Source organism: Jaculus jaculus, chromosome 9 (genome assembly GCF_020740685.1).
Source record: "Jaculus jaculus isolate mJacJac1 chromosome 9, mJacJac1.mat.Y.cur, whole genome shotgun sequence".
In the NCBI taxonomy this organism is placed as follows: domain Eukaryota; kingdom Metazoa; phylum Chordata; class Mammalia; order Rodentia; family Dipodidae; genus Jaculus; species Jaculus jaculus.
Genome location: NC_059110.1, coordinates 21,866,629 through 21,880,600, shown reverse-complemented (window position 1 = coordinate 21,880,600; position 13,972 = coordinate 21,866,629). Strand labels below are relative to the sequence as shown.

The 13,972-nt window shown below is 41.1% G+C and overlaps 1 protein-coding gene across 6 annotated transcripts in view; it reads left to right on the top strand.

Annotated features, from left to right (window-relative positions):
* Phactr2 (phosphatase and actin regulator 2) overlaps positions 1–2,455 on the top strand; it is a 303,106-nt gene extending 300,651 nt beyond the window's left edge. For all 6 annotated transcript variants that reach the window (XM_045159875.1, XM_045159874.1, XM_045159872.1 and 3 more), the window contains one exon: positions 676–2,455. In XM_045159875.1, coding sequence (XP_045015810.1) covers positions 676–691 — 16 coding nt within the window. In that variant the 3' untranslated portion in view covers positions 692–2,455. The remainder of the gene's footprint in view (positions 1–675) is intronic.
* The last annotated feature ends 11,517 nt before the right edge of the window (positions 2,456–13,972 follow it).

Genomic DNA, 13,972 nt, shown 5'->3' with positions numbered 1-13,972 from the left:
AAACAAAAAGTTATACTGATGCAAACATGCTTAGAATGTGACCAGTGGAGAGTCCTCGCGGAAATGTTTAGCAAATTTTCAGATGTTAAGGTAAAAAAAAAAAAGTTGGCTTGAAGTCGCCAGCAGGGCTTCATCAGAGAGGTAAAACTAATGACTGTGGTGGCGTCGTTTTGTTTTGTGTTTTCTCCTTTCAGACAGTGTCTCATGTAACCCACACTAGCCTCAAACTCCCTGTGGAGCTGAAGATGACCTTGAACTCCTGATCCTTGCCTCCGTGTGCTAGGATAAACATATGTGCCCGGTGGCCAGCATTAAGCTACTGAACTGGTGATGATTTGTTGTTTTTCATTTGTAGCTCTAGACAAGGTACATCCCAGCCCATTCACCACAGAGCCTGCTCCGTTTGATGCTGACTGGCATGTGACCTTCCAGGACAGTGACATTTTGTCTCGATGGTTCCGTGACTTGAATAGCATTGCCAGCATCTTTTATGAGAGGACTGTATCTGCTTTCAACATAGTACTTCTATTGCAAAACATATTAGCGTAATTCAGTTGAGGCTGCCTAGAACTACTTTTTAGTGTAAACATGGTGTAAACATCACCACGTGGTCCTCTGTTCATCAATCGCAGAGCTGCTGTCCTGCAGACTTACGGTTTCTATCTCTTCCTCCAGGTTTCATCGTCCGTAAGGAAGCATGGGCTCCTAGAAAACAGATTGATCATCCTTGACAGAAGCTCTGCTCCCTGAAAACCTGATATTGCACTGAGATTTGAATGTGTGTGTTTCCGTTTCGTTGTGGTGAGGGAGGTGTGTGACTCAGCTTTGTTCCAGAGTGCCTCTCACACGTCCAGCCCACACCGGGCCAACTAGTAGAGGGCAGGATGCCATGAGCCTTGCTGCCCAGAATGTGCACTGATGGTAAAGGGCACTCTGGTTCAGGAATTTTAATCAAAGAAAAGAAGCAGAAGACAATCTCCGGCTCCCGATTACCAGAAAGCCAAATGTGTGTGTTAAAGAAAATTTTTAAAAAAATGGAAATTGGAATTGCTGGGCAACACACAACAGGGTGAGATTTGAAAATCAGAAAGAGAAGTATTTCGTTATGTTAATGAAGAAAAGAAAAAAAAATCCTGATGCATAAAGGTATTTTTGAAGTAGGAATTTGATAGCTGAGAATGTAAGGGATGTGGGAACCTAATCGTTTAATGTGGATTCCTTAAAAACTTGATTCTAGAACATTCTTGTTTTGCCATTGAGTTGGTACAGCTTAGTACCATTATTTCATGTTGTGCCAGTGACTCCAGTTGCCAGAAATAAGTCTGAATGTTTTCGTGTATCTTCTTCTCAGACGTAAGAAGCTTCTAGACCAACACTTACCAAGCATGCTTTCCCAGACTCTCTTGCATGCTGTAAGTAGCACAGCTACACTCTAGATGTTGTCTTTTGTTCCTTTCTGAGCGTATCAACCCTCCACAAAGACAACAGAATGGGGAATAAGGTCAGATGTATTGAGACCCCGTCACATTGTTGCAAGCTTTAGGTCACATCTTCTGGTCTCTTCCTGTCTTGATGCTCCCCAGAACCAACAACCACATTTGATCTCAACCAAGTCATACTGACGACCATGACTCCCTTTGACAAACCTGAGTCCAAATTTACAACTGTAGTGACGTGCAAGTGTATGCTATCACTGTTCGTTCTGGGGGGGTTAAAAATGACTGGTTATTTCTCACTGCTGCATTTAAAAAAAATAGGTTGCTGCTATTAAAAAAAAAAAAATCAAGCACTTGGATTTAAAAAAAAATACCCTAAGGCTTAAAAACAGAAAATTCTGCTAAGTTGTGTGTGTGGAAAACCTTGCCTTGTATATTAAGTCTGTGGATCCCATCCATATTACTTTTGATGCCAGAAAATCTGTGAGCTGAAAGTCATGGTTTCCTTATGAGCCTGACAGCATTGTTTACAGTAGGAAGCCTCCACTGTGGTGGCATGTTCTCTGTGGTGTCCCACGCACAGAATGACTCCTGACCCCCAATACATCAACTCACATGTAAATACCCCCTTGCCTTACATTGTGCTTTTGCAGTTGTTCTATGCCCCTTTTATTTAAAACCCATGGAATTATAAAAAGAAGGCAAAATCTAAGACAAGTTTATATTACTCTTAGAGCGTGAACTACCATTTTCTGCATTGTTTCGGGTTCAGAATGTTGAACACTGTCCTTCTCAATTTCAACCCAAAAAGTAAGCCTTAGATAAATGTAGACCCTGCCTTTTGTTGCTATTTTGAAGAACCACTTGAAATCGGATGATTTGCTTAAAAGTAAAAATTGTTAGCCAGAGCTGGCCTATTATAAGAGGCCAGGAGGACCGCTGTGTAACAAGAAGAAACCATTGACATTGTCCCTCATGTGTCCTCAGCTGTCTGCATTAATAAAGTCACCTGTATTCCTCGCTGTTGTCATTTACTAACAGGGTAAGGCCTTCTTTGCTTGGAAAGGGTGTGTGTACATGTCCTAGTGTCCGTCTCTGGCTGAGGTCTTCTTTATTTTGTTTTGTCTTGTCGTTTTGTAGTGCTGGGATTGAACTCAGGGTCTTGTGCATGCTGGGCACGCTGTCCACCACTGAGCCTGTGTCTGACTTCGAGTGTTTCAGTCGAGCCACGAACATTCATTTTCTTCTCATTTTCTTCACAATCATTTCTCTTTATAATATTTTCTTTAGGATATTGGGGAAAATATTAAGGTGTTTCTTTTCTTTTGCTATGCTTATAACTCTTGAACATTTTTTAACTTCTACTCACGCGTTATATAATATGTTGTAAATATAAGACATTAGCACCATTCTATCACTCAAGATACACGTCATAGAAAGCTTGTAGGAGGAACGATCTATGTAACATGTGTAAGACTCTGGACTCCACTCTCTGCCCTGTGTAACAAAACTTCTGGCTGGAGCTGGGGCCTAACTCGATGGTACAAAGCTTGTAAGCATGCTTGAAGCCCAGAACTCCATCCCAGCCCTGCATAAATGAAAACTCAGTCCTTCAACATGTTGTTTCTCGGACACAAAGTCAGATTTATGAGATACAACACACACACACACACACACAAAATTTTTTTCCTTACACTGACTGATACACAGTCAGAGAAAAATTCAAAACTTAGAAGTTTAGAAGCTAAAAAAAATAACCATTAACAGTCTGCTATTTAGATCATTGAAACCACCCAATTGAAATCACTTCATAACAATGATTTGTGAATTTAAAATATGGAACAAAAACGAAAGGATCATGAGAAAAAAACTATTTCTCAGCATAAGGCTGTGTTTTCATGGTTAAACTGTAAAGACAGAATCACTGTGGAGCGATCCCACCAGCAGACCATGCAGGTCTCTCCTACCAGGGAGCCTCAGAGGACACTGAGGCGTGGGCCACTCTCCCTGCCACCATGCCAGCGACCGCTGCCAGCCTTCCTGCAGTCCAACCACTAAATTTGTAATCTATAAAGAAAATCAGTGTGTGTGGAGATTGGAGTTCTCGTTTTCATAACGCATGGTACTAAGGCGTACCATTAGAATACCACAGAGAAACAAAGTGGGTTTCCTGGCCTGGTGATTGCAGATGAAGGAAGAAAATGGGCCTATCTCAAGGAAGATCCCAGGCAAGAGAAAAATAGACCACAGTAGCCGTTAGCACACCTTCCTTCCTCCCTCCCTCTTTGTTTCTTTCTTTCCCTTCCTTCCTTCCGTCCTTCCTTCCTTCCTTCCTTCCCTCCCTCCCTCCCTTCCTCTCTTTCTCTCTTTCTTCTTTCTTCTTTCTTTCTTTCTTTCTTTCTTTCTTTCTTTCTTTCTTTCTTTCTTTCTTTCTTTCTTTCTTTCTTTCTTTCTTTCATAAAGAGTAAACTCATTAATCCTAAGGTAGAAAGAAGATGTTCAGTGGGTTTCATGAGCATCCTCATGGTCATTGCCATTCACTGTGATGAAACCAGGTCTCTGATGAATTCAGTTGAGGCTGTTGGACTGACCATTTCCTATATGTGGACGTTTCTTGCATTTTTGTGTTCACCCTAATCTACCTGTGTTTTTATTCCTTAAATCATCTTAGCTGGAGGGTACAGTATTCAAAGAATTACCTTGGGTGCTTGAGCCACTGTTTTAATTGAAGGAAAAAGAAAACACGTCTGTCTATGGCTCTCGTTTGCTCAGAAAAGCTGACTTTTGTGAAATTGGTTTCATCTTCTCATCCTCATTAGAAGAATGTACGTGCTCATTCTGCTTTCTCTGATGTCTGTACAAAGCTCTGACATTTAAGTGGAAATACAGCTAAGGAAATAGGAGACTTGAATACACCCTTTACACCCCTCAAAAATCACCAACGATTAAACATGAGTCATGAGTCCTGAAAACCCTTGTCAGGTTTTTGGGTCCTATAATTAATTCAAGTAAATGCTGCACTGGCACTTAAAAAAAAATAAGTAGGGGTTGGAGAGATGGCTTAGCAGTTAAGGTACTTGCCTGCAAAGGCAAAAGACCAAAGACCCAGGTTCAATTCCACAGAACCCATGTAAGCCAGATGCACAAGGCGGTACATGTGTCTGGAGTTCATTTGCAATGGCTGGAGGCCCTGATGTGCCCATCCCCTCCACTCTGCTCCTTTCTCTCAAATAAATAAATTAAAATTAAATATTTTTTAAATTAAGTAGCTTACACTTGACAGAGAGAGAAACGTTCATTAACCCTGCATATCCCAGTGCATACCACATCATTGCGTAATGGATATTAGTACGCTTCACAGAGTCAGACAAACAAAATCTTCAAAAAATTATACTGTCGGAACAAATGTAAAAGCAGGTCTCCCACATGATCTACTGTCTGCGTTTAACCAGCAGAAGCTTTTTTTTTTTTCCTTCATCTGTTGATCAAAAGTTTCATCCTATATTATCTTTTCATAGTCCTGGCAGCATGAAATAATTCATTGTTAGAAATACTCCGTAGCAGCTGGATATAGTGGTGCATGCCTTTAGTCCCAGCTCTGCTGAAGTAGGAGAATCACCATGAGTTTGAAACTAGCCTGAATGAGTTGCAGGTCAGTGAGGGCTTACCTTGGAAAGAAAAAGATAAAGAAAAAGAAATTTTCCTCAGCATAGGTGAAATGAACATAAATGAACACAGGATATACGGATTTGTGCCATTTCCATAATATAGCAGTGTTGGTTAAGCATTCCTAAATCCTAATTATTTTAAGCCTATTGATAGTAGTAAAATAAGTTACGTTTTGGGCTTATTATTTCTTCACACATCATAAGAGTATGTTGTAAGCAGTAAGGGACTCCTTAAATACAGTCTATAAAATATCCCTTCACTCCTTGGAATTGTTAATCTTTCATTAGTATATACTGTCTACTTACTGGTAGGTTATACAATATTTTTTTACTGGACAAAGAAGGAAACTTTAGAATTAAAATATGTGCTAGAGAGGGAAACAATGACAAATGTAGGTAATCATTAAATTAATAGAAACAGGGCTGGAAGGATAGCTTAGCAGTTAAGATGCTTGTCTGTGAAGCCTAAAGACCCATGTTTGACTCTTCAGATCCCACATAAGCCAGATGCACAAAAGTGAGGCAAGCACAAGGTTGCACATGCTCACTAGGTGGTTCACGTGTCTGGAGCTCAATTGTAGTGGTTGAGGTCCTGGTACGCCAACACTCCCCCCCCCCCGTCTCTCTTTCTGTCTCTCTCTAAAAAAAATTAATGGAAACAGCTTCCTGAGAGAAAGTGCATCCTTAAGTAACTCAAACCCAAGTTTCAAAGAGGGACTTCAGGCTTTCTACACGGGCAAGCCATGACCAGAGGGTGCTGGTGAGAACAAATATAGAACCCGCCTCCCCTCCCCCCCAAGTTGGTTCTTATTTCCACTTTCTATTCACTTTGGGAGATCATTAAGTGTTAAGTTCTGTCTGGAAATGTGAATCATCATTAACATATCAAGAAAAGAGCTCTTAAGCAATCATATTCTACACTTTGCAAGATTTCTGGCAAAGAAGTGGAGAGAATTCTGTGGCAGCTCCTCCCACCAAAACCCAGCCCTGTGGGAAAGGGTCACTGCTAGACACGAAGACCTTCACACACACACACACACACACACACACACACACACACGCGCGCGCGCGCGCACGCACACATCATTTATCTTCTCTCCCTGCCAGCGCGGCTGTCCATGTGAGCAAGGCACTGTTAATCAATGTTTCTCAGAGTAGGGGAAATGCTGGCATTTGGATCTGGACAATTCTTTGATATGGAAAGACCTTACATGTTGCAAGTTGTTTAAGATCCCAGTTCCCTGTTGACTCAATGCCAGCAGCTTCCTTATCAGTTGGTATGAAAACCAAAATTAGTGGGCTGGAGAAATGGATCAGTGGCTAAGACACTTACTTGCAAAGCCTAACAACCCAGGTTCGATTTCCCCAGTACCCATGTAAAGCCAGGTGCACAAAGTGGCATATGCATCTACACTTTGCAGTGGCTGGAGGCCCTGGCATGCCCATATATTCTCATTTTCTTTCCCTCCCCCTCTCTCTCTTTCTCTTTCTCTCTCCCTGCAAATAAGTAAATAAATAAACACCAAAAGTAGAAGGCCTTCCCTATGTCTTTTGCCTTCATAGGAGAGTGGCACTCACTCCATTATCTGAGCCCCGCTGTAGTTTGAAGATACATGAGGACACATCTGTCCCAAAACATTGTCTCCACTGCCTTGCATCTCTTCAACATGCTCCTCTTTCAAGCTTTCTCATTTGATGAAACTTTAATTTGCCCCTTCTTCAGGGAGGAGGTGACTGGGAAATCTTGCCCATTACAGTGGACATCTAAACTGGATCCAGCTGGTTAATTCTGAATACACCTTTTTTTTTTTTTTTTTCACTAAAAAAAAAAAAAAGATTCAGCTTGGTTTTTGAATGCACTTTAAGGAGATATTTTTACATGGAACAATTTTATTTTCCACTTCACAGTTTTGCTTTGGAACTCCATTGTTGGTAGTCCTTTTTCATGTCATGAAGATTGTTTCAAAAGTTAACAGAAACACAGTGTTGATTTAACAATCCACTTGGACAAAACAGATGGTCTTTGGAAACCACCATTAGATTTCACCTGATCCCTTGCATTCTAAGGTCTCTTTTTTTCATCCTATGAAGGAAGCATTTAATCCACATAGAAATGCTTAAATTTCCCTCTATGAAAAGATCCGTGAGGTTCAGCTTTTCAGTAAGAGGTGTGAATGCTGCTTTGTGATGGAAGTGTGGGTTGATGGGATTGCATGTATTGGGTTCAGACTACAGTGATGGGCATATGAAAAACAAGATGCATTACCCCAGATGATGCACAGGAACAAACTTATACCCTTTCTATCAGTAAAACTGAATGGTTAGTATGTCTTGAAATGATTTGAATGATTTGTGGCTGGAAGATTGGCATTGTCTCCCACTGTAATTGTTTTTAAATATTAAAATAAAAAAAATTGAGGCAGAGTAGCCCAGAGTCAGTAAAGGTGGATTATATTGTTAATTTATAGATGGTGCTTAAAAATTCTTACCTTTTGTAATACCAGTATTTTTTTTTTTTTTTTGAGAGAAGAAATGGAAAGGAATAAATGAGGCAGAATGCTACTCTGTCCTCAGGTCAATTTTATGGTATCTTAAAATGCCAATAATATTTGTGCCACTTGCCAACTGGGGGATTTTCCCATAATGGATGCTTTTGTTTTGATTTTGACTATCATTATGTTGCTTAGAGAGCACTCTCCGTGAGAACTTGCCTCCATTTGGAAAGAAGCAGAGTAAATTGAGGGTCAAACCACTTTTCATCACTTAAAATAAAGGCACTAATTCCCTTTTTTTTTTTTTTTTTTTTGTATTTCTTCTGTGGCTTAAAAATGTACCCGTGTGTTCAAAACATTCTGCACAAATTTCATTAAGTACCTACTGAAAATTCAAGCTAGTCGTTTTTAACAGTGATTTTTAAATAATGAACTGAGTTCTTCTGTTATTTCCAGCTTCAGTTTAAAGTCATAAGAACAGTAAAGTGTGATCATTATCAAAGTAACTGAGGGAGTCTTGACTTCCAATGAGTGACACAGTCCTTACACAGGTAGAATATTTGTAAGTGTAAATAACTGGAAATGTACCCAGATACACATGACGGTTTCTCTTTTTGGTTGTTGTTCTTAATCTGTACTGTATTATAATATGTGGGCATAATTATCTACAAGTATACACACCTCTGTATATGTACTCCACTGTTGGAACCTGAAAGAAAGACTATGTATTATCCTTTTATTCCATATTGGTGTTTGTGTTATTTAAAAAGGACAGTTACGCTCTGCTAGTGATCTAATATAATAGGATATTTTGCTGTGCACAATTCCAAGTGCCTTAGAACATTGTTTAGCTTTCCTAAGTGTATGTATATGCTTATATGTGTGTATAAGATTGGGAAAAGTTACCTCAATAAAGTCATTGAAAAATACCAGTATGAGTTTTTGTCCAGTTTGTTCTATGTCCAGATAGTGCTCAGTCTTTTATTTCTTACATTTATATTTATTTATTTATTATTTTGATTTTTGTCTCATATAGCCTTGAACTTTTTGAATTTTAATGTTGTATGAACAAATCATGTATTGGTCCCATTCCCTTCCTCCCCGCTCTCATCCCACTGAAGGCCCTCCTCATTGGGGTGACTGGCCTTTACCATGGGGTTGTGGGTTATGAAAAAAAGTTGGGAGTTGAAAAGCCAGTGTAGGATGTGATTAAAAATGACGCATATATCTCCAAGGCAGGTTATAATAGCTACTGTTGTCCATTGTTTTCTAAGGCAAATGTGGGTCCTATTTGAAAGCATGATTTAAAAAACTGCAAGGGAGGTAAGGAATGGAAGTTTTCATTTTACACCCCACTGCAGTGGCCTTTGATTTGTTGTGGCTTAGCACTTTGCTGAACTGAAGCTCATAAGGAGATGCAATGGCTAAGCCTGCTATACCCACAAAAGCCAAGTCTTCCTCCATTTAGGAGTTTTAAAGTCCCAATCTTTCTTTTTCTTTTTTTTCTCATTTATTTATTTGAGAGAGAAAGAGAGCAAGAATAGGCATGCCAGGGACTCTAGCCACTGCAAACAAACTCCAGATGCATGTGCCACCATGTGGATCTGGCTTATGTGAGATCTTTGGGACCGAACCTGGGTCCTTAGGCTTCACAGGCAAATGCGTTAACAGCTAAGCCATCTCTCCACCCCAACTCCCAATCTTTTAAAGGGAGCACACTGATAATCAAATACATCTAAAGGAAAACTGAGAAACTAAAACTTTGCAAAGATTTTGGTTTTTTTCCCTTTTGGTTTTTGAGTTTAGTTTTAGTTTAGGTTTTTTTTTATTTTATTTTATTTTTAAATATTTTGTTTATTTATTTGAGAGCGACAGACACAGAGATAAAGACAGATAGGGGGGAGAGAGAGAATGGGCGCGCCAGGGCTTCCAGCCTCTGCAAACGAACTCCAGACGCGTGCGCCCCCTTGTGCATCTGGCTAACGTGGGACCTGGGGAACCGAGCCTCGAACCGGGGTCCTTAGGCTTCACAGGCAAATGCTTAACCGCTAAGCCATCTCTCCAGCCCTTTTTTTTTTAAATTGTTGTTTGTTTGCTTTTGAGTCAAGCCCAACAGACTGGCTATATATGTGTATATATATATATATATATATGCAAGAGTGAGAAAGAGAGAGGGAGAGAGAAACAGGAAGAGAACCGTCACACCAGGGCCTCAACCACTGCAATGGAACTCCAGGGGCACGCGCCCCTTTGTGCGCATGTGCAGCCTTGTGCTGTGCCGCTGAGCATCTTCAACATGACGGTGTCACCAACATGAAAGCGTATGTTTTGACTTTGTAAATCTAAAATTAATTACACAGCTAAGATTATAACTGCACAGCTAACAGATCAATATTAAAAATTATACCCATTGGGCTGGAGAGATAGTGCAGTGGTTAAGACACTTGCCTGCAAAGCCTAATGACCCAGGTTTGATTCCTTAGTACCCACGTAAAGCCAGATGCTCGTTTGCTGCTCTCTCTCTCTCTCTCCCATAAATAAATAAATAAATAAATAAATAGAAATACAGAAGAGACTACAGGATCAGCACAATGGTAGCCAAACCTCATGGGTCCAGGAAGAAGTGAATGAAGTTATATATAAAAAGTTATCACATAAATGAATGATGTGTTTCAACTGATGAAGTAGAATGAAGAGTTCTTCATTAGGTGTAGATTTTATTTTTCAAAAACTATACACAATTTTTTCCAGGTGTGGTGCCACATGCCTTTAGTCCCAGCACTCAGAAGGCAGACACAGGACTGCTATGAGTTTGAAGCCAGCCTGAGACTACATAGTGAATTCCAGGTCAGCCTGGGCCAGAGGAAAAAAAAAAATGCATATATATATTTTTTTTCATGTCAAGTACAATATAGATTTTCTCAGTATTATAAAACATAATAACATAAAAGAATTACAAACATATAGATACTTAGAAAATCAGAGTTTAAAAAAATCAGGCAAATTGAAATTACAAGATTGTTTCATGGACAAAATTTGTTTAATGGTCAAAAACCCATGGCTAAGAAAACTATCTTAGTAGTTACAGAAGTCTGAAGCTGGAGAGACGGCTCAGGGGGTAAACTGCTTGCTGCACAAACATGAGTACCTGAATTTAGATCCCAAGAACCCACATAAATGCAAGTGTGGGAGTATGTACCAGTATTCCCAGTACTGAAGTGGCAGAAACAAGCAGAACCCTGTGGCAAGCTGGCTAAACTACCCTGATGGCTGGTTCTGGGTTCTATGAGAGACCCTGTCTCAGTAAACAGGATGGAAAGCAATGCAGGGAGACACCTAACTTTGATCTCTAGCCTCCAAATTCACATACATGCACGTGCACCACCCACACGTGCACAAAAGGTTACATGCTTATGGGGAGAACTTACTTGAACCACACAGACACACTTAAAACATTTTCAGGGGCTGGAGAGATGACCTAGTGTTTACAGCGTTTGCCTGTAAAGCCGAAGGAGCCCGGTTTGATTCTCCAGGACCCATGTAAACCAGATGCACAAGTGGGGATGCATGCATCTGGAGTTCGTTTGCAGTGGCTGGAGGCCCTGGCAAGTCCATTCTCTGTCTCTGTCTGTCTGTCTGACTCTCGATCTCTCTTTCATTCTCTCTCCCTCTCTTTCTCTCTCAAATAAATAAATAAAAATAAATTTTAAAACTTTCAATACCTGTAACATTAGGGAATCTTGAAATCAATAGGCTACAGAAAGAATTGGCTTTGTTAAATCAGATTTAAACTATAGCCTGAGCATTTCTTTTGTCCTATAAATGGAAGAAAGTCTGCTAATTCCCTTTACTAATCTTCTACTGGATGTTTAGTTTAGGTGACCCTGATTTGATACAAAGTTCATGTTCTTTCACATAGCCCAGATACTGAAGGTCCTGGTTTGAAGAGATGGCCACTCTGAGGTACAGTGCACTTAGGTCGGTGATCATATCTAGCTGTGATGAGGATGCCTCATGTTCATCAAACACTTACTAGAAGACAGGCACAGGCTGGAGAGATGGCTTAGCAGTTGAGGCACTGGCCTGCAAAGCCTAAGGACCCATGTTTGACTCTCCAGATCCCACATTAGCCAGACACACAAAAGTGAGGCAGGCACAAGGTTGCACATGCCCACTAGGTGGCACAGGTGTCTGGAGTTCAATTGCAGTGGCTGAGGCCCTGGCACACCAATTCTCTCTGCCTCTCTCTATCTCTGTATCTCTCTTTGTCTCTCTAAAAACAAATAAGTAAATAAACAAACAAGCCATCATAGAAGCCAGGCACGGGTCGAAGCACTTCACACATATTTCCTCATTTAATTTAGCAGCGACCCTGGGAAATATTAATGTTGCCACTGCCATTTCACACTGAGGTGAGTCAACTGGGACCTGCTTACCCGAAGACACAATAAAAATGAAGCAAAGACCAGCAACCAATTTCAGTTAGTAGGCAAGGCATGGTGGTGTTATAATTTAATATTCTAGGCAAGCATTTATGCCCTTGCATACAATGATACCATTGATAGATGGAACATGCCTGTGTCCATTCAGACTTCATGAGGGATCCGTGCCTCTCCTTATCTTTGGGCTCATTTACAGATCCCTAAGTTACAGAAGGCTGACAGCAGTGCAAACACAATTCTTGTCTCTAGACAAGTCCATAAATTCTGTCCAGCAGAAGTTCAAATAACTTCCCATCCTCATGATGGAAGAAACGGATTGTGTGGCCATCAGCACATCCTGCTCTGTAATCCTGTCTGTACACATTGAACTGGTCTGGGAACTAATGGAAGTGTCTTGCCTGTACCTCACTCATGCATAAAATAAAAGCTTTAACAGGTGCTCACTTTATATGTAAGAGTGTCCTAATTTTGTCATATAAAATGATTAGGAATGAGCTACATGATGCGTTTCTAACGTATTCCCATCTGCCTTGCTTTTTCCACTCCTTTCCTTTTCCTGGCATGCAGTCAGCCCGCTGCATCCACTAGAAGATTCAGCGTACTGAACATACACGTCGTCTGTCCGTCTCTTTCTTTGCCGTTCTGTTTTTATTTGGGTCTTTTTGTTTTCTTGTGTATGGTGTGGTGTATGGGTGTGAATGTGATGTGTGCACATCTGCGTGCCCTTGCAGGGCCTCAGGTCACTGCCTGTGGCAAGGTGAACTCACCTGTAGTCAGACTGGGACCCTGAGTGTGCCTCAGGGCTCCTCCACCCATCCTGGTTTTGAGCTGGACTCTTACTGATCACAGAGCTGCTTTCCCAGAAGCTGCAGTGCCTACAGGTCTCTGTTCCACTGCAGAGCCAGGGTCAGAGTGAGTGTGCCCCAGCTATGTACATGCGTTCTGGAGATGGGAGCTTGGGCACCTCAGGGCCCCAAGGGTCCCCATGCTTACACAGAACGTTCACTCAGCCCTCGAGCCACCTCTCCTCACTCCCGGGCCACCTATTTTTACACATATGTCAATGTTCATGTGTGTGCTGGTTCGCATGTGCGTAGAGGTCAGATGACAACTTTGGAGAGCATCTTCATCCATCTTTTTTTTTTTTTTTTTTTTTTTTTAAGACAAAGTCATTGGCTTGGACTTCACCAATTAGGCTGGGCAGGCTGGGCAGTGAGACCCAGAAATCTTCCTTGCTCCATTCCCCAGCTCTGAGAATACAGGCCTGTGCCATCATGCCTGGCTCTTTTTACCCTGTTTTGGTGGAGGGAGTTAACTGGGAATTAAACTTGGATCCCTCACGCTTGTGAGGTAACCACTTTAACAACTAAGCTATCTCCCCAGCACGCTGATTTTTGTTGTTGGTGGTGGTGGTTATATTTGTTTTGCGGGGGGTTGAGATGTAATCTCATCATCTAGTCCAAGCTGCCCTGGAATTTGCAATCCTCCTCCCTCAACCTCCCAAGCGCACCACACTCGGCTCAGACTTTTTCCTTCTGGCTTCCTAAAATACAGTATAACAACTATTTACATAACATTTACCTTGTATTTGGTATTACAAGTCATCTAAAGATGATTTAAAAGGTCTGGAATGGAGCTGGAGAGATAAAGGCACTTGCTTGCAAAGCCTGCCAGCTTGGGTTCAGCTCCCTGGCCACCCACGTAAAAAGCCAGCCTAGCATTCAGTTTGCACTGGCTAGAGATCCTGGCATGCATGCGCACAAATAAGAGAAGAAAAAGAAAAATTTAAGCGGGTTGTTATGCATAGGTTATAGCCCATCATTTTATATTGGGGTGTTGTCAACCTTGGGGATCCAATCCCTGGCCCCCCACAGTACAGAGAGACAGAGTACTTCAAGTCCTCCATATAAACACACAAATCACAAAGGAAGAAC